The 24,943-nt window shown below is 45.0% G+C and overlaps 1 protein-coding gene across 1 annotated transcript in view; it reads right to left on the minus strand.

Annotated features, from left to right (window-relative positions):
• Window positions 1–782: 782 nt before the first annotated feature.
• WDR27 (WD repeat domain 27) overlaps window positions 783–24,943 on the minus strand; it is a 90,598-nt gene continuing 66,437 nt past the window's right edge. The window contains exons 21-25 of the mRNA XM_069489103.1: window positions 24,386–24,483; window positions 21,680–21,782; window positions 6,201–6,299; window positions 978–1,077; window positions 783–838 (exon numbers count right to left, since the gene is read on the minus strand). Coding sequence (XP_069345204.1) covers window positions 783–838; window positions 978–1,077; window positions 6,201–6,299; window positions 21,680–21,782; window positions 24,386–24,483 — 456 coding nt within the window. The remainder of the gene's footprint in view (window positions 839–977; window positions 1,078–6,200; window positions 6,300–21,679; window positions 21,783–24,385; window positions 24,484–24,943) is intronic.

The raw sequence follows: 24,943 nt of genomic DNA on the forward strand, positions 1-24,943 counted from the left end.
TAAAATTCAATAACAGTTTTACAAAAATGAAATGTGGTTGAGCATAGTCATGTTTGGAAATATTCATTCTCTGTGTCCACCCACCCTCAGGGGACTCAACTCTCCACTCTGCTGGGCCACGCTGGGCCACATCTGGGAAGGTGCTGGGCCTCTGCCCCACCATGGCCAGCAGGAGGTCTGGGTGGGACCTTGCACTCCACCCTTCAGGCTCCCAATGAAGGGTGGGCCCGGCAGGGCTGGGACTGACCCTCAGTAAATGACAAAAGCTTCTGATATTTTAGGGATTTTGTTATGTAGCAAAACCCAAAGATGAAAAATACCATAAGAAATTATTTTTCAAGACTAGAACTCATGGATTCTTCAAAATATACTGAGTATTTGCACAAGCACTTTATCAGTACAGGAACCACAGAAGAAGAGATGGTAACTTTCCTCAAGGAGCTTATCATTAGGACAGAGAGAAATACAAAAACTCGTTAATCACATAGTTGGGTAACTATTTTATGTGAACGAAAACTGGCTTAAATGGTTGCAAAGAAGAAAGATCCTCTCCAATTTGCTAGGAAAAGAACTACCAGAGCAACAAGAGGAGACCCAGGAGAGGAGCCCCCACACCCCAGAGGAGAGACACCAGCAATCACGTCGATCACTGGGCCAGGTGCTGGGAGAAAATAAAAGTGAAGTGAGGAAATGTGAACGAGACAGGGAGGTCACTGATGCAGGGTGGGCGTCTGGCAAGGCCTCCGGAACAAGTGATGTCTCAGCAGCAGTAAGACAGCCAGTCATCGGTGGTCAGCATAGTGGCCCCACAAGATGTGCCCATCCTGATCCCCAGAACCTGTGAGCATGAGGCAAGATACTCATGGGCAGAAGGGACTTAGCAGATGTGATGAGGTCACGCACCCTGAGAAAGGGAGAGTATTCCGGATTATCTGGTGCAATCCCAAGGGTGCGATGTAATCACAAAGGTCTCTAACGTGGAAGGTCAGAGCCAGGCACTAGGAGAAAGTACCGATGCCGCTGGCTCTGGTGACCAAGGGAGGGCCCCAAGCCGCGGGATGCGGCAGCCTCTAGAATCTGGTAAAGGCAAAGAAACAGCTTCCCCCAGAGCCTCCAGAAGGAACCAGCCTGCCGGCACCTTCGTTTCAGTCCCACGAGACCCCGTCGGACTTCGGACTTCCAGAACTGCAGGATAACAAGTCTGTGTTGGCTTAAGCCACCAGTTACAGGGATTTGTTACAGCAGCAACAGGAAACTAAGACATATCCAAAAAAACCATTAGCTGTTACAGCTTCTCAAACCACCAGATCATTTTTAGGAGAAAAAATGTTGACCATTATGAGATTTTAAGTTGAAAAGTGCTACGTAACTGTGAGAGAATAACGTACTTGAATATCAGCAGGTACCAGCGCCTGGATGGTATAAGGTTTCGAATGAAAGGTTCACTTCTTCATCCATGCCCACAACTTAGGCAGTGGTGTGGGATGTTACAAAAACAACAGAAGGACTTATCTTCAAGACAGTGTAAGACCTGGGGGGTTGACCAGATCCCAGCCCTCTTTGGAGGATGCGAGAGGACAGGGAGCTGTGGCCGGAGCCCCGGGAAGGATCTGCCAAACTCAGTAGGTTTGGGAGGAATGACAAGACTATCTAGAAGTTTTTCATTACAGTTTCAAAAAGGACTTTCAAGTAAATATTTAAATACAAATGGCAAAACCAATGCATGTTTATCTTATTACAACTGTGTGCTGTAGGTGTGTGGGTTTGAAGTCACCGAGCTGCTGGCGCAAACTGTGTGACTGTGTGTGAGACACTTGATCTACCTGGGCCCAACATATCCGTCTGTGACGCGGCCACACTGATGTCTGCAAACAAGGGTGGTGACGAGGACAAGACAACACACACAGCGCCTTGCCCTCAGAAGACCTTCGACAGGAGCTTTTGTTATTTGTTTACGCCATGTCACTTGTTCCCCAAGTAACCCTGTGAAATACACAGGACAAATGCTACTAATGATCATTCTTCATCTCAAAGACCCAGGGAGATTAAGGCTTCACGGCCCAATAAACACTCATTATACAAACAAAAGAAGAAGAATTTGTAAGAGTCATAGTGGGTGTCACTGTGCTCGAGCTCCGTGACAGAGTCTCTCTGGTGCAGTCAGGTAAGCAGCAGCACCCAGCACTGTGTCTTCTTGCTGAGCTTATGTAGCTTAGGAACCTGCAGGGTTCGTCCTCACCACTTCAAAGACCAGCAAAGGGTTGATATAACCGGTATCCAGATATGTTCCCAAAACGTCTTTCTCCACCAGGTAACAGACCATACAAGCGGCCGATAGTGAACCAGCCATCCCTAAAATCTGCTTACTCTTGGCACAGGATGTTGGCCCAAGAGGATCAGCTTTCCATTTGATCAAGGACTCGCTGGCATCATAGAGAGAAGGTCTCATCATCTGGTGAGGCTGTAATTTGGAGACAGTGGTAAGGAGCCTTCAAAAATCCATCGAAACTAGCAAAGCATCCCATTTTAAAGTAATAATAATTGTGCAGGTGAAAATTTATAGTAATATTTTTTAAAATCAAATTTAGAGAGAGAAAGAGGACACTGCCAGGAACCAATCAGAAATTGGTTGGTCTGGACCCATGCTCTGAGAGTCTAGAAAGCTGATCATGAGTGGCACAGAAAACTGCCACCCCACAGCCCTGAACCGTTACAGCTTCGTTCCCTAATTTCACAGCTCTGGTACTGTGAAGCAGAGCCCACACCTGCTGTCAAACAAGGGGCACACGGTTGGTATTCATATCTGTAGCACATACCTCTAACATTTGACCAGACTTGTGCAACTTCTTCTTAGTGTGTGTGTTGTTACGTGTGATATATGAAGTGAACTATGCTTACTAGTAGAAAACCGTCTGTGCTTTCTTTCAAAGCCGCGGTGCCCTCACGCACCACCAAGTGACGCCAGGCTCCCCTGTGCATCTCGGGAGCGGCGTCTGCTCATCCACAGCACTGACTGGAAAGCCAAGCTCCTTTTTCATTAAATTATGCAGCACAGACTTCAAAAGTCATTGTTTTTACAAGACTCAGCCATTTTTTCTTGAATAGATGGATTGCTGCAAGCCTTTTGCCAATTTCCAGAGGTTTAAGAAAGTTGCTTTTGAATATTTCTGTGCATATTCTCTTTGCTCTTATGGGGAAGGAGATGTGAGGGGGTCTACCCGGCCATTCCACAGTGCTTCTCGTCATACTTGTTTTTAACAGAAACCTTTCCTGCCTGTGGTTATTTGCAAACCTTAATTTTATGTGGGTGACAACTGTCCCTTCAATAACTACTAATATTTTCCAAACCTGAGAAAATTTCAGTGGTCATAAAACATACTTTAAGTTATTGTAGGGCAGGATAATTGATGATTTTGATTCTGTGTATGAAAATTAAAGCTGTGTTTGTTGTTTTATATACAGTCCTGGGAGACAGAAGACAGGAAGTAAAATGATATATGCAGAAGAAAGTAGGCTAACATCAGTAAAGAACAGGAAATTCTAGAAAATTAGTAAGGAACCAACAATTATGCTTGTACATTTATGAATATAAAAGTCATCAGAGGTTGAATTTTTTGCATCATGGAAAACATATAAACATAGAATTTTAATATATTATAATGTTAATGCATCCACTCACTCCACAAAGAGTGGCATTAAGTGACTACCCCGTTTCAGGGAATACGGAGGGTACAGGAGAGACCTCCGAGAGGCCCACTGACTCTCACCTTTGGGTAATTCACAATGGCACATGGACCCCTGAAAGGTGGCCTTACTGTTAATAATAACCTATCAAACAGAGGAAAATAAACTATCAAACAGAAAGTTAAAGAACATAAACTCACAGCACATAATTTCCCAAACTCACAGCACATAATTTCCCCTCTGAAGAGAAAACTCACAACACAACTATCCCGTTTGTTTCATCCTGGAAGAGCTCGAAAGGGACAGTGTGGGCGCAAACTCCCCGTTCCTCTGCCTGGTTCCTGCCAGAAACACATTTCAAAGCCCCAGATAAGCCGGCCTCACAGAGAAAAGAGGAAAAAAAAAACCAAGAGCACCTGCAACAGCTTTGCAGCCTCTTCTGTTATCAGTCTGCTGAAGCAGAGGAAAAAAGCCAGTTTTACCCTTTAAAAACTCCAAACAGTTTTTCCTCAGTGGGCTGGCACTTCCTTCCTTCCTCTGTGTGCTGTGGCCACTCTCTCCTTTTTTATCTGGTTTTCCTTCTCTCTCTCTCTCTGAAAAATAAAAGCTTTTTGCTACTTTATGTCTTTATCTTTGTGTGAGAAATCTTTCTTTGCCTGTGTATGAATGTCCCATTCTCAGCCCCTCCATGTGACCCAGCGCTGCCTGGGGACCCATCAGACTTGCAGCAAGTGATGGGACGTGGCTCCTGTGCTGAGTCCAGGAAGACACTGCACCCTCACGCTCTCTGTCTCTCTCTCTGTGTCTCTGCAATTTACTCTGCGTCACTCCTGGTGCCACCTGCCACGCACTGAGGCCACTGGAGCAGCCCTACAGAGTGGCCACATGGCAGGGACAGGAGCCACGTCCACCAGCCAGCCCTGAGGGCGCCACCTGGGAAGCCGGCCCAGCGCTGCCGCTCCAGCCACGTGTGTTGATCGGAGCTCTCACGCCACGGCTTCTTGTTCCACATTGTCCATCACTAGCCATTCTCCACAAAACCAGATTTTCACCCAGCTCCTCTGCTGGCGTTCACCCCTCACGGCACCATCCTTCCGTGTCCTGTGGCGTCAGCTGGTTCCTCTCCCGCCCTTCGTTCCTCATAACTGCATGTAACCCATATTTACTTCTTTTATTAATTAAAGTAATCTCAATGGCAATAGAGACCTACACAACTTTTTTCTAATTGAAAATTTTCAAGTATTCAAAAAGCTTCCTCAGTTTGGTCATGCTCAAAGACACTCTGAAGCCAAATACTGAAATTTCAAAACAACTAACATCTACGCTCCCCCGACAAACAGCTGCACGGTCCCTGCCACAGGCCAGACCAGGTCCGACCTCGCTCTTCTCCTCCTCCTTTCATGCTGCCCCGCCCCTCCACCTCACTGGCAGAACGTTGCTCAAAGGGACTTTCAAAAGAATACAACTCGAAACCACATACCGACAATTTCAGAATAGGCGACAGCAACATGTATCACTCACCAGGAGAAGCAGGTACATCACAGACGTGTAGCATGATCTCATTATTGGAACAAGTGCAGCATAATCAAGATGTACATCTCAGCACTGATTTAATAGGGGAGAAAAACATGACCTTAATATCACCTGCAGGGACTGAAGAGATAAATCAGGGCCACGGTGGAATGGGGTGTTTTGAAGGCTTCAAGCCGTAGTGCCGATGGTAGCTCTACTCAACGGCACGGTAAGACGTGTTTACTCATGTGTTCAGTATTCAGCACACACAGAAGGGAAACCACATGTCAGGCACAGTGTCATGCCCTGGACTGCAACAATGCATTGCTCAGCGAAAAACAGCAGGTTGACAAGACACGTGTGTAGTGCAGCTCCCCCCAGCCCCACACGTGAGGACAAAGCACACAGCCACACAGCAATACCATTGTCTGGATCAAAGCTCCAGTCTTACCAAGACACAATGAAACTGACATTCCCAAATACTCAAGTGTAATCATTAATATTTTTATATCTTCTGCAAATATTTCTCTCTGCATTAATACAATTGATTTGCAACTGTTATTTTCATCTTTTCTCCTAATTTAGATAGTTTCTTTAAATTTTTCGGTCCTATTCTATATTCGAATTCTTTCACAAGAATTTTCAAAATCCTCTTCTTACTAGTTCTGGTACTTGCTTGCTTGCTTCAATTTTAACAACAGTGTTCATATTAGTGCTACATGGAACCACATCTGTCCACGGATATTTCCACATTTTTCTGTATTTCAGCTACATCAAACATGCATAGGCACAGAATGACAAGTGCTTAAATTATAAAAGAAAATTTTTGTATTTCTCTTTCTCCCAATAAAAGTTTATTTCCTGAGTTCTCCCTGCACTCGGTGAGAACTGGCATGTGACCGTGGACATGAAATTTCACCAAAATAAAGTCTGACAGACACACACAATCCGACGCAAGCCCTGTGTGCAGCAGAGATGCCCCCGCGCACACGGTGGGACTGTACCTGGGGAGCAGAGGGGCTGAAGGCCACTCCAGTGACGGTGTCTGTGTGCCCCGCCAGTCGGTGGGAAAAGGTGCTCGAGCCCATCTCGTACACGTAGGCCTACGGGACAAGAGCAGGGCCCTGCGTTAGTTCCGAGTCAGGAGTCAGCTGTTAAACGCATGCAAAGTCGTTCATTGCCAGTGTGGTCGACAGCTAATCCAGCGTGATGGCAACAGCTGACACCAATGACAGAATGCCATCCGAGCTGTGGAACTAAATTTACAAACTATGCGTCTTCCCTTTTCTCTTTTAGATTTTTTAACACCATAGTGAACTTATATCATACTTTCTATTTCCTATTATAAGACTCCATCATGCCCTGTAAACAGTTTTAAATATATGCTCATGTTTGATGGTTAATTTTAAGGAAGGAGCGCAGGTTTTATAATTTAGCATTACCTTAAAGCTCCAAATTAAGTGAAAAAAAATTATGCTATTAATATATTTTCCTTCCCCCAAAACTTGAGAGAGAACTATATATACTATACTTTGCTTCCTACTAATTAGCTTGGAATTTGAGCAATTCAAACACTTAGAATTTTTTCACAGCTATTGACAAGTCAGTTCCCTTCTAATGGTATTTTATATATGTATCTCCAGAATTGCCATCAAATGCTTCATTTGGGGGACAAAATCTGGTACCAGGATACCATCCTGAGGGGACTTGAGAGATGAGATAATCACTAAGTAACAAAGTGTATCAACAAGTATTTCCTGAAAGTCTACTAGCAATGAAGAGAAACGCCACATTGCACAGACGAAAGGTGTCAAAGGTGATTTCTTTCTCCACAGGAAACCACTACTTTTTAAATAAATTTTATTGTGCATGTTTCAGGTTTACAACATGGTGTTATGAGATATACACAGACAGTGCGATGGTTACCGTAGGGAAGCAGATTAACAAACCAACTCATATAGTTACATTTTTGTGACAAGAGCTGCTAAAAACACAACTGTACTGACATTATCCCTCACACTGTACACAGGTCTCCGCGCTGTTCACCCTGCACACCTGCTACTCTGCGTCCTCCGGCCCACACCTCCCCGCCCCTCTCCCAGCCTCACCCCTGGTAACCACTGTTTCTCTCTCCATGTACCTGAGCTCTTTTTAAAATACATATTCTACATACAAGTAGCTAGCAGGCAATATTTCTTTTCTGTGTCTGCTTTCTTTCACTTACTGCAATGTCTTCCGGGTTCATCCACGTGTGACAAACACCAGGTTCTCCTTTTTAAAGGCTGAACCGTGTTCCGTCATGTGCGTGGACATATGTGATATTTTCTTTGCCCATTCGCTTAGCAACGGTGTTTAGGCTGTTTCCATGTCTTGGCCACCGTGGATAAGGCTCCAGTGAGCGTGAACGTGCCGCTGTCTGCGAGGTGGAGATTTCAGCTCCTTCGAGTGTATGCCCAGAAGGAGGATTGCCGGATCCAGTCTGACTTTCTTTAGGAACCTCGCCAGTGTTTTCCACAGTGGCTGCACCAATCCACGCCCCCCAACAGTGCACCGGCCTCCCTGCTATCCACACACTTGCCAACATTTGCCATCTCTTCACTTTTGGGTAATGGCCATCCTTGCAGGTGAGTGGCGACAGCTCACAGTGGTCTCCATTTGCGTTTCCCTCATGACTGGAGATGTCGAGCATCTTTTCTTGTACCTGTTGGCCATTTTTACGTCCTGTTTAGAGAAATGTCCATCCATATCCTTTGTCCATTTTTAACCAGGTCATTTGCTATTGAGTTGTAAGAATTTTTTTATAAATTTTAGATATTAACCCCCTATCAAATAATGTGACTTGAAATTCTTTTTCCCAGTCCATAGGTTGCCTTTTCATTAAAGAAGAAAAAGCTGGAGGCATCACACTTCCTGATTTAAAATTATATTACAAAGCTACAGTAATCAAAGCAGTATGGTGCTGGCATAAAAACAGAATCACAGACCAATGGAACAGAATACAGGGCTCAGAAATAAATCCAAATATATATGAGGAAAGGATAGTCTCTGTGAATAGTGCTGGGAGACAGGATTTCCACATGCAAAGGAAGCAAATTGGACACTTATCTTAACCAAATGGATGAGACCCCGAAGATAAGGCCTGAAACCATAAAACTCCGAGAAGAAACCAGAGGGAAAAGCTCCTGGGCATTGGCCTTGGCAATGAGTTTTTGGGTATCACACCAAAAGTTCAGGCTACAGAAACTAAGTAGATAAATGGGACTACATCAAACTCAAAGGCTTCTGCACAGCAAAGGAAACAATAAACAAATGACAACTAGTGTAGTGTAAGAACGAGTCCTTCAAATCTGCCCAGTGATTCTGTAAATGGCTAAACAGGGTATGTGTGTGTGTAACAGTAGTTTTTAAGTAAATTCCACAAATAGATCTCTGATATATAGTTGACCCTTGGACAATGTGGGGAATCAACCCCCTGTACAGCAGAAAATCTACATGTAACTTTTGAGTCTCCAATAACTTACCTAATAGCCCACTGCGGACCAGAGCCTTATAGCAACTTAAACAGGAGATGAACACAGATTTTGCATGTTGCATGTATTATAGCTGTATTCTTACAATAAAGTAAGCTGAGTAAGAAAAGAAAATGTTATTAAGAAAATCATAAGGAAGAGAAAATATATTTGCTATTCATTAGGTAAAAGTGGATCATCATAAAGGTCTCCATCCTCACTGTCTTCATGTTGAGTAGCTGAGGAGGAGGCTGAGGAGGAGGAGGAGGAGGAGGAGGAGGAGGAGGAGGAGGAGGAGCAGGGGGAGAAGGGGTTGGACTCACTGCCAGGGGGTAGAGGAGGTGGAAGGGGAGGCAGGAGAGACGGCTCTCTCAGAGTGACTTTAGAGAAATACATTGTCATTTCTGTCTGACTTTTTGCTTTTTCATTTCACTAAAAATGTTTCTACACGGTACCAATCCTCCTTCCACTATTTGCTTTAGTGTCAGCGTGCACGTCAGGGAAGGGTCAGTGCCGTGTCGTGAAAGACGTCGACAGCCATCTCCATCTCCAGTGACCAGAACCCTCCGCCAGGCTGTGGGATGCCGGTCCGGTCTGTTTCTGCCTCTGCTGCTCCTACGTCTTCTTCCCACCCTCTGGCACTGCTGGGAAGTGCTCGTCTCCATCAGGCTGTCTTGTTAATGCCTCCGGTGTGAGGTCTGTCTGCTCCTGAGTTTCCCCGAGATCCACATCTTGAAACCCTTTTTGCCACATCCGCAGTCCCCTTGCTGACGTCCTTCACTGGTCTGCATGCATCTGTGAAGTCATGCACACACCTGGACAGTTTTCTCCAGCACAGATTTACCGACTAGGGCTTGATGCCTTTCATGGCTTTTCTGTAACAATTATGGCACCTTCTGTGGTGGAATCCTTCCTGATGTTTGTGACGTTCTCTCTGCGGGGGTCTCTTCCGTGGAACTGACCATGCTTTCCATGCAGTGCTACGTGTGACAGGCCTTAAAGGTCCTCGTGACCCCCAACTTAGAGGCTGAATTAGAGACATCATGTTTGGGGCAAGTAGACCACTCTGACGCCTTTGGTGTTGAACTCGTGGTGTTCCAGGTGACCAGGGGCACTGCCCAGTATCAAAAGAACTGTAGAAGTCAGTCCCTTACTAGTGCGGTGCTTCCCGACTCAGGGACAAAGCTTAGATGGAACCAGCCAGAAAAAGGGTTCTTGCCCAGGCCTTCCTGTTGCACAACTGAAAGGCTCTGGGGTCAGCAGCTTCGCAGATAAGGACAGTCCCAACCGTAAACCCGACTGCTTTTGCTCAAAGCAGCAGTAAGCCGAGTCCTTCCTGCCTTAAATCCTGGTGCTCGCTTCTCTTCCTTGCCAATAAATACCCTTTGTGGCATTTTTACCCAGAATAGAGCATTTTTATGTTAAAAACCTGTTCAGGCAAATCTCCTTTCTCCTCAGTGATTTTCCTGACAGCATCTGGAACTTACCTGCTGACTCTCGGTTAGCAGCACCTGCTTCTCCTGTTACTTTGACACTTTTAAGCCAAACCTCTTTCTAAAATTGTCAGCCCATCCTCTGCTGGCTTTACATCCCGGCTTTAGATCCTTCACCTTCTCTTGCTTTGTCATGTGATGACTTCGCTTTTTCTCAAATAGTACTAGAGTGCGTAAGAATGCCTTTCTTACAGCAATCCCACTCCCACATAAAAGCTGTATTTTCAATATGAGATAAAAAACATTTTGCAAAAAGCGCAAAGCTTTTGTGCCTGGCTGGCATGGCTGTGGTGATGGCTTCATGAATTCCCTTTTCTTTTTTTACAGCTTTTGTTTTGTTTGAGACAGAGTCTTGCTCTGTTGCCAGAGCAAGGGTGCCGTGGTGTCAGCCTAGTTCATAGCAACTCCAAACTCCTGGCCTCAAGGGATCTTCCTGCCTCACTCTCCTGGTTTTTCTATTTTTTAGTAGAGACAGGGTCTCACTCTCGCCCAGGCTGGTCTCAAACTCCTGACCTCAAGCGATCCTCCTGCCTCGGCCTCCCAGAGTGCTAGGATTACAGGCACGAGCCACTGCACTCGGCCTTTTACAGTGTTTCTTACACTGGATCCATTTATCTCCAAATGGTGGGCACCCACAGCTGCAGGCCTCAATCCACTGCACACAGCAAGCAATTCAACTTTTTTTGGTAACGCCATGACTTTACTCCTTGGAAGCACTTCCAGCAACCCCAGTGGCACCTCGTACAGGTACCATGGTGTCACTCAAGGGTTACGGTACTGTACTAAACAGGATGGAAAACACGTGAGAACCGCAAGAGATCACTTTTGCTGTACTTTGCAATTTACTGGAGAGACAAACTGCTCGCACGGAGATGATTAGCATCACATGGTCTTAAGTGGACACTCACAACCTTGAGCTCACCACCACGGCAACAGGAGGTGGCTACGAAATGATTACAGTAGCACAGTCTGTGCTGCAGTTAGTTTTATGTGCACTGATTTAATACTACATCTTTACATTTGTTTACATTTCTCTCAGCTGTGAATGGCGCCATGTATGGTCCATAATTATATGTGTCAGTTTTGACAAATTTTTACTTTTTATAATAGATTTGTGCATATTTTATGGTAGTAAATGATAAAATAGACTAGTACCTACATAGATGTTATGCATTCATGACACAGCTAACTTTTATTATTATTATTATTTTTATATTTCTAGACTATGCAGTTTGTCTGCAAGGTTTGTCAAATTGTTACAGATCTCCAAAAAATTTTCCAATATATTTACTGAAAGAACGTCTCACACCGTTCAAACCCGTGTCATTCAAGGGTCAACTGTACTTTGAAGGAAAATGGAGAAATAAAATGCCTGCTTTTAATTTTTGGAAAATGGTCCAAAGTATACATGTGAATAAATGTTGAAAAGTATACATTTCCTTAACTCTAAACGTCCTTGTGCAGTTGCTGGCATGGGGGTGGCTGGGGCCTGGGAGTGTGGCTTCCTAAGAGGTTGCCAGGCCAGGCTGACGCTGCCGGTCCAGGGCACCCCACTTTGAGAACCACTGGTCCAGGGTAACCCTAACGTTTGCACAGTGCGCCGCTGGCACTAAACACTCCCCAACTGTTACATAAGCCACTTACACTAACTGGCCAAGGTGTGTCCATTTGAAAAAAATAATATCTTCATTTTTTTCTTGAGGACACTTCAACCCGTAGAGAGTAAGTTTCTAGAGCAGCCATCGAGTGTCGGTGCTGAGATTCTGAACAGGTTTTTCCGACTAGGTTTTTGCTGTTTACGAGGCTGCCAGTGACAACACCCACTCACACGTGACTCAGGGTGTCTCAAAGTCCCTCAGCCTCACAGGTGCTCCGCAGACTCCCTTTGCTGACTGCTCTGCTTCTCCACCAGGACTGACTGAGCATCAGAGGGTTTCTCAGGATTCGAGATGCCGCTCCTGTCTGCTGTTTGGATTCAACTTACAGGGGAAATCTTAACGATTATACCTCTCTCCTGCCCACTGTCTCTGATGACAAAATGCAGAGGTTAATGATAACAGCAGATACCTACTCAACACGGACTTTGCCAGGTACTCTGCAAGGACTTTACACAACTTATCTGACGTGGTCCTTTCTACAGCCCGATGAAGGAAATACTGTCATTGTCCCAATTCTACCCACAAGGAAGCCACGGCTGAGGGGTAGGTGACCTTCCCAGGCCACTCCGCTCTGCACTTTGGAGCCAGGGTCCCCTGCAGCTGCCTCGCCGGGCTCAGAACCTGAGCTCCTCACCGCGACATTCCGCCTGCTGCACTGCAGCCTTGACCCCACGCTGGGTGTCTCACGTCATCCGTTGGCTTTGGCTTGGCATTGTCACTTTGACTGGTGCACTCGTGTGTGTGTGTGTGTGTCTCTGCCGAACACTTGATATCAAATTGTTAAAATGATCCGATCACTTTGGAAACTATTCGGCAGTTTCCAGTAAGTTCAACATACGCCAACCCAGCAATCCTACTCCTTGGCATTTACCCACAACATATGAAACGTGTCCACACAAAGACTTGGACAGAAATGGCCAGAGCACCTTTACTCATGAAAGTTAAACTTACAACTACTCCATGGCCTATGTGTAAATTATGTGTCAGTAAAAGTTATAATTAAATAATGTGAGGAACATATTGCCAATTATTACACCACGCACACCCCATGTCCCTCTGGACCTCAGGCTGCTGTGGGCAAGAGAGACACATTTCTAGTCACCTTTGACACATCCATGGGGCAGCTCGGAACCCACTGGAACTTCCTGAAGTGACACGTGGTCTGAGGAGCAGACGTCCTAGAGAAGTAACTCATTCCTCCCACACTCTGCATGTAGGGACACCAGGTCTGCAGACCATGTCTAGCAGCTGGGACACCGTCAGGACGTGGGAAGGGCTGAGACCAGAGACAATCTGACACCCATGGAACCTGGGGTTGGAGGGAATGGCCGGAACCTCGAAGGCGGGCGGAGTTTACAACAGAAGATAAGTGAGAAGGCGACGAAGACCCACGGAGTGAACAAATATGCAGAGAGAACCACGAGGAAGGGAAGCGGAGAGCAAGGATTCGAGAAACAGGAAGCCGCAGGGAAGCCGGGCCCCAGGTCAGGCTGACCCTGGTGAGTCCTTCAGAAAGCAATTTCGTCCACACACGACAGAAATCCAGTTGCGAAGTCACCCACACGAGTGGTGTCTCAGCCCATGTGTTAGATTCTGGGCCCCTGCTTGCAGGCCGGCGGGACTGAGAACAAGGAACAGACAGAGTTTCAGTCCCTCGGGGTCTGCGCAGGGTGGGGGTGGCGGCCACAGTGCAGCATCCGCCTGCAGGGCAAGCTGCCACGTGCCCCAAGAGACCCAGGCGGGAGGAGGGCGGCACAGACAGAGGCCGAGGCCGAGAGGCAAAAGAGCTGAAGAAGCTGTGTCATTATAATGCAGTATTTGAGGTTCGTTTATGTTTATACACATGTGTGTACAACATATAAGCATCAGCTTCTGTTACGTAATTGCCTCTTGCTGCAAAGCCCTTCCTGACATCCAACTGGACTTTATTTGCATGAAATCTCTACATACATATAAAATGCCTCTTTATAAAAAGAGGCCAAGTAAAATTATCTTCAAGAAATGGGTTTAGTGTCTCCTATATAAAAATGAAATTACATGAAATGTATCTTGGCCCAGGAGGTTCGTGAGGCATATGCATTTTCTGATCACGACAACTTTAAGCATGAGACAGCAATTCGAAGCCCCAAATAACAGAAGTGTTTTAGCACACGTGCAGGCTTCGTAAGCTGTGCTCCTACAGAGTCGATAGCACAGAAGGACAGCAAGTCCCTTGCATGCTATAGCAGAATGGTAGTGGATAACTTTTCATATTATTCAATTTAATTACAATCCATGTGTCAACAAAAATGTTTTAATTAGAGGTAATAATTTGATTCATGAAGCACCTTCTCCCCGTCAGAGAGAAGCCAGAGCTAAAACACGCTAAGAAGCCAATGAAACTTGGAATAAAACCTGTACAAGTAAATCTTATGCCAAAAGCGAATTACTGAGGCCTGAGGAAAGGGGAGGGAACGGGAAGCAATATTTCCTTCAGGCACAAGACGAGGCTGTGGCATCAGTCATGTGGGTGCTGGAATAACGCTTTGTTATTCAAAAATCTCTCCACAAAAACTGCAGGGGACTGAATGTGCTGCTGAAAATGATAAATGCTTTGGAAGCAGGACCAGACCGTTTGTTGTGACCACTTTGTAATTTGCTGAACCATGTCTGTGAGGACAACGTTCCTTTCATCGCTTCCTTCCCGACGCCCGGAACACGTGTCCTTCCTTCCCGTTACCTAGACTGTCCCCACAGGAGACGGGAAACGACCGCAAATAGCTGCGAATTTGCATTCCTGAAACTTCACAGTGATACTGTCCACAGGGAACCAACTACCGTATCATGCTCATTTACTTTGCTTTTTAAAATAATTGCAGAAATGGCGTTTTCTCAGTCCCGTGCACATTTCTTCAGACCACTGGACTTTTAGTTCACAAAAAAGTAAACTTTTTTCAGACCAAAATGTTCAAGATTTAAAACAGACCCATACTGAGAATTGCAGTAAGACAGAATCAACGCCTGCTTCCAACAGGAAGCACAGCCTGGGCTGGAAAGTCCGGGCCTGGGTGGGAAGGCCTGACGGAGGAGCACACGCGTGCGCAGAGGGAGCGAACTCCGTGGAAATCAGCCGGGGGGGCGGGGGTGGCGAACACCTACCCTCTGGGTGACGGACACCTTCACCCAGGACCCAGGCGTCACGAAAGTGACCCATGTAACCTAAAACGTTTGGTACCCCCTTAATATTGTGAAATTAAAAAGAAAGAAAGAAATGAGCTATGGAGCCATGAAAAGACGGGGAGGAAACTCAGACGCATGTCACTGCAGGAAAGAGGCCAGCCGCGGAAGGCTCCGCATTCTGAGCGCAGACCTGCGGCATTCTGGAAGAGGGAACGCTGTGAAAACGGCGCAAGACAGGTGGTGGCCGGGGTTTAGCAGGGGGAGGGGCACACAAGCAGAGGGCAGAAGGTTTTAGGCCAATAAGCATTCTGTGTGGTACCACAATGGCAGCACCAGGGCATCATACGTGTGTTCAGACCCCAGAGTGCGCAACAGCAAGAGTGAGCCCTCGTGTAAATCGTGGGCGTTGGGTGCTAACGACATGTCCGTGTGGCTGACAAATTGTGAGGACGCTCCACTCCGGTGGGGGTGCTGATGATGGCGGAGGCTGTGCGCGCAGAAACAGGATTTCTGGGATATTTAATTGAGCATGAAACTGCTCTAAAAAATAAAATCTGTTAAAAAAAAAAAAAAAAAAAAGACAGAAAGAAAGAAAGAAAGAAAGAAAGAGTCCTGATTTTGGCGTGCCGAGTCATTTGTTCACCTGCCAGGTGGACGGCTAGATGTCCTCCCGGCAGGTCTGGGGGTTCACACAACCTGCTTCTCCCGCCAGACTCCACCAAGGTCTGGCAGAGGACGCACTGCAGATGGTGAAAGCTCGGGCTCCTCCTCTCGAGAGGACAGCACAGCACAGAGCACTGGTGCGGACCCTGCCCTGGTCTGACCAGCAGACAACGCCGTACACCTAACCCGGACCCGAAGGCAGCGCTGGACGTCACCGGCCCTGAGGCCACGTGCCACTGTGCGCAGACACCACAGCTGCTGTGTCCACTCTCCCGTCACGGGGTGCGCAGGCCGCTTCCACACCTCGGCTACTGGGAACAGAGCTGCGGGAAACACGGGAGCGCACACGGCCCTTCGAGATTCTGATTTCAGTTCTGTCGGATAAATACCCAGGCGTGAGATTGCCGGATCATACAGAGTCCTCTTTTTTTAATTTTTTGAGGAAGCACCACACCATTGTCCACAGCGGCTGTGCGGTGTCACCCTCCCGTCAACGGTGCAGGGAGGAGCGGCAGCTTCTCTGCACCCTCACCAACACCAGGTATCCTTGTCTGTGTGGTAGTAGCCACGCTAACAAGTGCGAGGTGGCATCTCACTGTGGCTTTGGTTTCCATTTGCCTGGTTATTGGTGATGTTGAGCACATTTTCTCACACCTGTAGGCCACTTGTATGTCTCAGGAGAAACACCTATTCCAGCTGCCTGTGGGCTGTCAATCTCCACCTGATAATCTGCTCTACTGACGACGTCTGCCTTCATCAATTGCTCCACTTCAGACTGCAGGAGGGTGACTTGCTAATTCTGTCATTCATCCATCCACTTGTCCAGAATTCTCTAAAAAAGGGCCTTTTCTCTCATCCATTTGATGAGAGTATTTGGTTTACTTGAAATACAGCTCGCAGAGGAAAGGCAGGAGGAATGCCGCATTCTCTCCTCTGTGAGGCCTGCTTCTGCGTAAGGAATCGGTGCCCTGGTGACCTCCAAAAGAAGGCCGATGAGGTTTGGTTTTTGTTTTTAGCTATAAATTTCTTTTTGAATATCATAAAAAATGGTGAGGGTTTGGATACACAATGTTTTAAAGTCGGCGACGGTCATTACTCTGGTGGTGCTCACCGACCCCGACCCTGCCGGCAGCGCTGATGCCGCCTCCCGTGGCCTCATTTCAGGACTCCATCGCTCTTTGACTTCTTTTCTTGTTGGCACAAGATCTCCCTGGCTCGTCCTGCAAACTTTCTGCCACAGACCTGCAGCCAGCCATTCATGCCAAGTGCAGAACGGCATTTGGAGGCCACAAAGAGGTACCAAGGGTGATCCCTGGAATGGCGCCGCGGCCCAGCTTCCTCTGTGGCTGGAGCCGGGAAACGCTGGTCTGTCTTTGTGTCTCTGCACGGCTCCACCCCGAGTCAGTCTGAAAGGCCTTCTGACGCGTTTGGTAACTGGCAGAGCAAGTTCTCCCCATTGGAATGTTCTTTTTTCCAAGGCGCCCTGACGATCATTCTCAATTATCCCCCCAAGTGGCTTCATAAACACGTCACTGCCGGAAAACCTAGTGGAATCTGCGTTGGGGCAGTGCTGAGATTGCAAATGCCTTCAGAGAACTGCCATCTTTGTGAGACTGAACCTTCACACTCAAGAATAAGTTAAGATTCTGCATTTGTTCAGGTCTACATTTCTGGGAAAAAAATAGAGTTTTCTAAATATGGGTTTTGCAGAATTCTTGTTAAGTTTATGCTTAGTTTATCCTTTTTGAGGCTACTCTAAATGAGTTCTCTTCCATTATAACTTTGCAGAGGTTATCATTTGTATACATAAAGCCCATTGAATTCCATATATTAATTTAAATGCTACTACTAATACTTCACTTGATTATTTTATTGTTCACATTGGTCATTCATGCTCTGGGGTTTTCCAGATATGCAACCTTGTCATCTACGAATAAAGATAGTTGTGACTATTCTTGTTCAGTGAAAAAGCCTGTAAGTTCTCTTGTCTAATTTTGTAGATAAATACTTCCAATGCCCTGTAAGACAGTAGCGGAATTAATGGCATTCTTACTTTGCTCCCAGCTAGAGAATGCCTCTACAGTTTTATCAGTAAGATGCTAGCTTTGGGGCTGAGATAAGCATTTTATCATTTGAAAGGAGTATTCGTGATGGGTACACTAAAAGCCTTGACTTCACCACTATATATTTCATCCATATAATAAAAAAACACTTGAACCCCCAAATCTACTGAAATAATTTTAAAAAGAAAAATATACGTATTAAAAAATGAATACAAAAGACAACTAGAAAATGTTTTCTGATTTGACAGATGAATTGTCTACCCAATAACTAAATTGAATTGCTGCCAGATAGCTAAACTGTACTAACTGAAGTGAAAATATGCAAAAAATGAGTAATTTTTCTCTGTAATTATGAAAAAGGAAGTATTCATAGATTCCTCTTTTACTGGGTATTTTATCAGAAATGAATCTAGAATTTTGTTGAAATGGCTTTCTGTGTCTATGAAGATGGTTAGCTGATTCCTCTTCACGTCTGTGGACAGCATTTAAGAATGGGTTTCATGGCAGTGGCACCCCTGCATCTATGAGTAGATCCTGCTTTGGCATGAGTCACTGTTAATGTGCTGTTGTGAGTCTATCTGTTCCTGCTTCATTTAAGATTTTTGAATTGATGTTCATAAGTGAAATGCAGGTTTTTTCCTCAAATTTTATCAAGTTTTCTTGTTATATTTGCTTCAAAAAAGTAATCTTACATTTTCCTTGTTTATCTATGCCTTGAACAGCAAAGTATCATTGAGAATATTTGATCTTTAAAAGTTTGGTAAAATCCCCTGGTAAGTTCAGACCTGGCACTATTTTACAAAAGACCCCTTGGAAAATCTTCTCTATTTCTTCTATGAAAATTGCCTGTACAATTTCTTCTTTCTGTTAGGGGGAGTTTTGATAAATTATACTTGCTACAAGTTATCCGTTTCTGCGTGGGCTTTCATATTGAGCTGCACAAATTATGAAAAACTGTCTCACGATTTTCAGAAGTTCCTCTGCTCCATGTTTTCTTCTCATTTCTTATTAATTATATATTTGGCTTTATTTATTTTTTAAAAATTTTGGTTGACTGAAGTTTATTTTGTTGCATATGCTTTTATAAAAACAAGCATTTTAACTTATATATCACTTCTACTAATCTTCTGTTTTCTAACTTATTGTCTGCTTTTATTTCTGTTAATTCCTTTCTTCTGATTTACTTTGTTCTTCCTATTTTGGCTTTTCAGTCAGATATTTAATTTACTTATTTTTTCCTTTTTTATCTGTAGGATGTAGGTATTTGGTGCTATAAATTTCCCTGCAAGCACTGGCTTATGGTATCCCAGAGACGCTCATATATCATCTTAGAAAAATCATTATTTTCAAGAAATTATATAATTTCATAGTTTTTTTTTACATCTTTACACCAAGAGTTGATAGAATTTAAATATCTTGATGGAAAGAACTTTTTTTCTTATTACCAATTTCAGACTGAAAAACTCAGTGACTCCCAAACATGAAAAATCAAAAGGAAATTACACCTAAACAAATCAGAATCACACTTCTGAAAATTAAAGTTAAGGAAAAATCTTGAAAGAGCCAGGACAATGAATTAAGTACATAGGAAAACGACGATTGGATGACTTCAGCCCGAAGACAGTAAAACAGCGTTTTTAAAGTGCGATAAGAAAATAACTGTCGAGGCTGAATTCCATCCCAGTGAAAAGATGTTTAGAAATGAAAGCAAAATACAGGTATTCTGGGATGAAGGAAAACCGAGAGATTCACAGCCAGCAGAACCGCACAAAAACAAACACTAAAGAAAATTCTCGGCCGGGCGCGGTGGCTCACGCCTGTAATCCTAGCACTCTGGGAGGCCGAGGCGGGTGGATCGCTCAAGGTCAGGAGTTCGAGACCAGCCTGAGCGAGACCCCGTCTCTACTAAAAAATAGAAAGACATTATATGGACAACTAAAAATCTATATAAAAAAATTAGCCGGGCATAGTGGCGCATGCCTGTAGTCCCAGCTACTTGGGAGGCTGAGGCAGTAGGATCGCTTAAGCCGAGGAGTCTGAGGTTGCTGTGAGCTAAGCTGATGCCACGGCACTCACTCTAGCCTGGGCAACAAAGTGAGACTCTGTCTCAACAACAAAAAAAAAAAAAAAAAAGAAAATTCTCCAGCAAAGAAAGAGATTGCACCAAAGGGAAACTTGAAACTTAAGGAACAAAGAAAAAACAACAGAAATGATAAGCATCTGGGTAAATATATTACACTATTATATTCCTCTAAATTCCTTTAAAATATAATTCCTTTAAAATATAATTCCTTTAAAATATAATTTTTGAAACAGAAAATTGTAACATTATGTGATGGCATTTTGAACGTATGTGGATGTAACACTCGTGACAACCACAGGATAACAGGGCTTCAGGGGCCAACACGGCCATGAAGTTCCCACATGTCAGTGGGAGTGATAAAGTGTCAACTCGAAGAAGCCTGATAAAATATTAGGTTTGCACATTGTAATGGCTGGAACCACAACACACACATGCACTCACACCACTGTACAAAGAGATAGTTAAAAAAAATATGCAAATTAACATAGAATTCTAAAAAATATAAAATCATCTAAAAGGAGACAGGAAAGGTGATAACAGAGGAACAAACAGTAAATGGTAGGCGGCGTCCACACACACCAGTGATTATTAACACACTAATGTAAAAGGTCTACACATACCGATTGAGAGAGAGATTGTCGCATTAGTTAGAAAAATAAGACTCAACTTGAGCTGTCTAAAACAAAAAACAAATTTAAATTTTATGACATGGACAAATCCAAATAAAGTTGAGAGGAAGATAGAACATGTTAAATGCTAAGGAAAGAAAGAAAGAAAGCAAAAGCTAGAATGATTGTATGATATGTACGCGAGCACACATACACACACACATGCACACACGTTAACTCATTTAGACTTTTTAAATTATCAGGAAATCCTGTTCTATGAGTGCTGTGGACTGAAGCATGCACCCCCAACATGCATTTGTCACTCTAAAGTTCTACATGATGGGCTCGCCCTGCTGTGACTGCATTTTTCCCACCCGTGAGGGCAGGTGCTACGGTGGCTCTTACATGTCCACGTGAGTTTGGAGGGGACAAACGTTCCAACCACTTGCAGCAAGTGTCCCTACAGGAGAAGGGACAGGGAGACAGCGAGAAGACGGAGGCAGAGGCGGGAGGGACACAGCCCCACCTAGGAGGGCCAGGGATCGCCGCAGAAGCTGGGAGAAGCTGCAACCGTTTCTCCCTCGGACCCTGCAGAAGCACCGACCCGGCCAACACCTTCATTTCAGACTCCAGAACTGGGGGAAAATAAACATCTGCTGTTTCAAGCCTCCAAGTTTGTGGTGGTTCGTTACGGCAGCCCTAGGACACTAACACAAGACCTTGCTAAATATGTTAAGGACAAATGGATGTTATTGGTATCTGCTCCAAGTATACCCCGTGATACGTGTGTACGATGGGCAATGTGTGCTGGTGGAGGAGGGTGGAAAATTCCATGAAAATGAACGTAGTGTCCCCAAGGGACCTAACCTGGAGAAGGAAACCCCAGTTAGACAGACAGGATCTGGCATTTTACTAATTAACATCATCATCTGGTAATAAAAAGAAAGCACAGCATGTAATACAATGTCTTTCACATAGTAGGCACTCAAAAAGTATTTTTGAAATGGTTAATAAATGAATAAAATGAATTAATGATTGGTGTTTATCATGCTTCACTAGAAGAACATGAGAGCCATTCATGCCTCACCCATGTTGTTATTAAATTAATATTATTGTGTAAAAGTCTCAGAATATTGGCCAATAGCCAAACAGATAGATTTTTATCCCAATATGCAACAATACTAAACAGCCCACACAATAATGAAGTCTGGAGTCTCTACATTTAAATACTAGCAAACAGCACATACATGTCTATCCTCAGCGCCACACGCCACGAACCGGCCACAGGGGCTGAAGGCAGCTCCACACGGATAGCAGCGGTTTGGGTGCCCCTCAAACTGGCGCTCACACCTACAACGGAAAAAGAAACACCAAGAGAAAAAAATAATTTTCAAATTTCAACACAAATTACAGGAAAGAAACCAACTTGTTGCTTTTCTTCTCAAAAAGGAACAAACTAATAGTGAAAAAAATATTTTATACGTGAGAATTACACACATAGTTTTTTTCCCTTTAACAAAACCACACACGCTCTGCGTCTCCCTGTGATCACGGCACCTGTCCACGGGCCCTCGAGGGGCCACGCGGAGTAGTGCCAAGAGCAGGTACCCGGGGGCGGGGCCAGGCCCAGCTCCTTCTCATCCAACAGCCTCCGGAGTCGTCAGCCTCTGTGACCCGCTGTCCCCATGTGTGACGTGGGCTCGGATGAGTCAACACAGGTACGTCCTTCCAACAGTGCCTGGCACTGCAGTAAGTGCCAAGTGTGACTGGACTGAGCTCAAAAACAGGGGGAGGAGAGGACCCGTGCTCTATTCTGTCAACCAACATGGCAAGTAATCACTGAACACACTGCCAAGCAGACGCCTGGCAGGGTGTAGGAAGGATGAGTCAACAAGACTAGGAGACAACCTACACACACGTTACCCTGTGAAATTGTGAACTGAATCAGAGCCGCTAGAAAATGGATGTTGCTGGCTGTTTGCTGAGTACCAAGAAGATGCCGACAGTTACCCACACAGTTACGTGTTGTGTAATGACAGGGACACGTTCTGAGAAACGCATCATCAGCCGATTCCACGCCGTGCGGATGTCACTGAGTGCCCCTGCACATACCTAGACAGCCCAGCCCACGACACTCCCGGCTGAGTGGTGGCGCCTGCTGCTCCCAGGCTGCAAGTCTGTGCGACATGTCACTGTGCTGAGCACTGCAGGCAACCGTAGCACAGTGGCATTTGTGTATCTAAACATATCTAAGCACGGAAAAGGTGCAGTAAAAACATGGTATAAAAGATAAAAAATGGTGCCCCTGTGGCAGAGGGCGCTGCCCATGAGCGGAGCCCGCAGGGCGGGAAGTTGCTCTGGCGAGTCAGGGAGTGGCGGGCGAGCGCCAAGGCCAGGGCGTTCCGCGCACTGCCGTGGACTTCATCAGCTGTAGACGTTCAGGCTACACTAAGTTTACTCTTAAAATATTTTTCTTTCTTCAATAAGTAAACCTTAGATTACTGTAACTTTTTTACTTTATAAGCTTTTAAATTTTTTTTAACATTTGGCTCTTCTGTGACAACATTTAGCTTAAAACACGAACACATTGTACAGCTGTACAAAATATTTTCTTTTCTTTATATCCTTATTCTATAAGCTTTTTTCTATTTCAAACTTTTTTTAACTTTTTTTGGTAAAAACCTAAGGCACGACACACACATTAGCCTAGGCCCACACAGGGACAGGACCGTCGGCGCCACTGTCTTCCACCCACACAGCCGGCCCCGCTGGGCGGCCATCAGGCGACAGCGCGGGAGCTTCTCTCCTGGACACCACCACCTCTGGACACCGCCCACAGGGCCTGCCTGGGGCTGTTGTACAGCTGGCTTGTTTTTTCAAGCAGGAGTCCGTTCTAAACAATGATAAAAGGTAAAACTGAACAAGTAACAGGGGATAGGACTGTTTCAGCTCCAGTTGTTTTTTTTTCATCTTTTCAAAATATTTAATATCTAATATAATCAGAAGGAAAGATCAGAAAGATCTTTTTTCTCTTATTTTCTCTCATTTTTTTTTTTCAGCTCCAGTTTAACGTCACGGATCACAGTGTGCACACAGGGCCAGTCACTGGCCAGAATGTCGCTGTGCAGCACATAACCGAACACATCGTTTCTCACCACTAATCTGAAACACTGACAGTGGATACAGCTGACCACAGGTTCTGTTACTGTATTCATTAATAAAGAAGCAAACATTTTTATATCCAAGTTTCTAAATATTTTGATAACTATCTATCAATATAACTGGTTTCCTTCATAATCCTATAGATTCCATTTTATGCATTTAAAAACCTCCTTAAAATGTGTCCAAAAGTGCTCATTGCCAAATTAGCAGTGGCATAAACAACAGCAATAACTAACAAAGCTAAGAATCCTTATCCTAAAAGGTTTGTAGATATTTTGTTGACAGAACTAAGGTGCTGCCTAAATTTTATCAAATGTGTTTCAAAGTCCACCATCAACTATACCCGATGTGAAATGAGAAATACATCAGTTAATTACGGCGTACCTAAGGCAACGCCCTCACCAGACGGAGCTGTGACCCAAGGAGGCATCGCTGGCCCTCGCCAAGGGGGACGCGCTGAGCCCAGCGAGGGGTGTCCAGCGTGGACAGGAAGGCACTTGGGAGGAAGGGTGGGCAACCACATCCCGGACACACGGGCACCTCCCGACGTCTCTGACCCTCAGGGCAGCTGTGCGTTACTCTGCGTCACGTGCAGCACAGGGAAGACTGTGCCTGTTTCTTCCCAGCCCAGACGCACAGGCTACGGTCTCTGCATGAATCAGTCTTTCCTTAGATTGGTCGTGTGCACAGGTTAACCACAGCCTTATCATACTTGGAAAAGAGATCAAACTGCATTTACAGCTCTCTGGCCTCGCCTCTCCGCAGCAGGGCTGGGGCACAGGTGGCCTTACCTGAGGGTTCTCAGGTCCCACAGCCGCAGCCCGTCGCCAACCGCGCAGGTTAGGAAAAGATTATACGCCTGGGATCGTTGGGTCACGAACGATGAGCCCTGTAATTGTGAGGGGAAATCAAGATGTGCTTTTAAAGGCTGGATTAATGAGCATTATATAATACAAATGATATCAAATAATATCTGAATCTACGGTAAGAAATTAACACAAAGTTTTTTTTTCTTATTTATAACAATTTCAGCATTGGACTCCGAAAACCTCCATATAAAGTAATTAACAAGAACACATTCTGATCCTAAGAATCATTGTTATATGTTTTCTCTATACATAATGCCACTGAGAGTTATAGAGCTATAAAATGATCAAAGATCGAAGACCAAGATACTAACACACCAAAACTTATTTTTAAAGTATAGGTCAAAGGCCATACCCAATAAGCCACCTGAAAGGTACCCCTTAGTAAGGCACTTGACGTTAAGGCGAGTTATTGATCTGCTACTGTCAAACCCCAAGACACACCCAGCAGGCTCCTGGGGGCTCAGTGCAGGTGAGGCCCTG

This window comes from Eulemur rufifrons, chromosome 15 (genome assembly GCF_041146395.1).
Source record: "Eulemur rufifrons isolate Redbay chromosome 15, OSU_ERuf_1, whole genome shotgun sequence".
NCBI classification, from domain to species: Eukaryota; Metazoa; Chordata; class Mammalia; order Primates; family Lemuridae; genus Eulemur; species Eulemur rufifrons.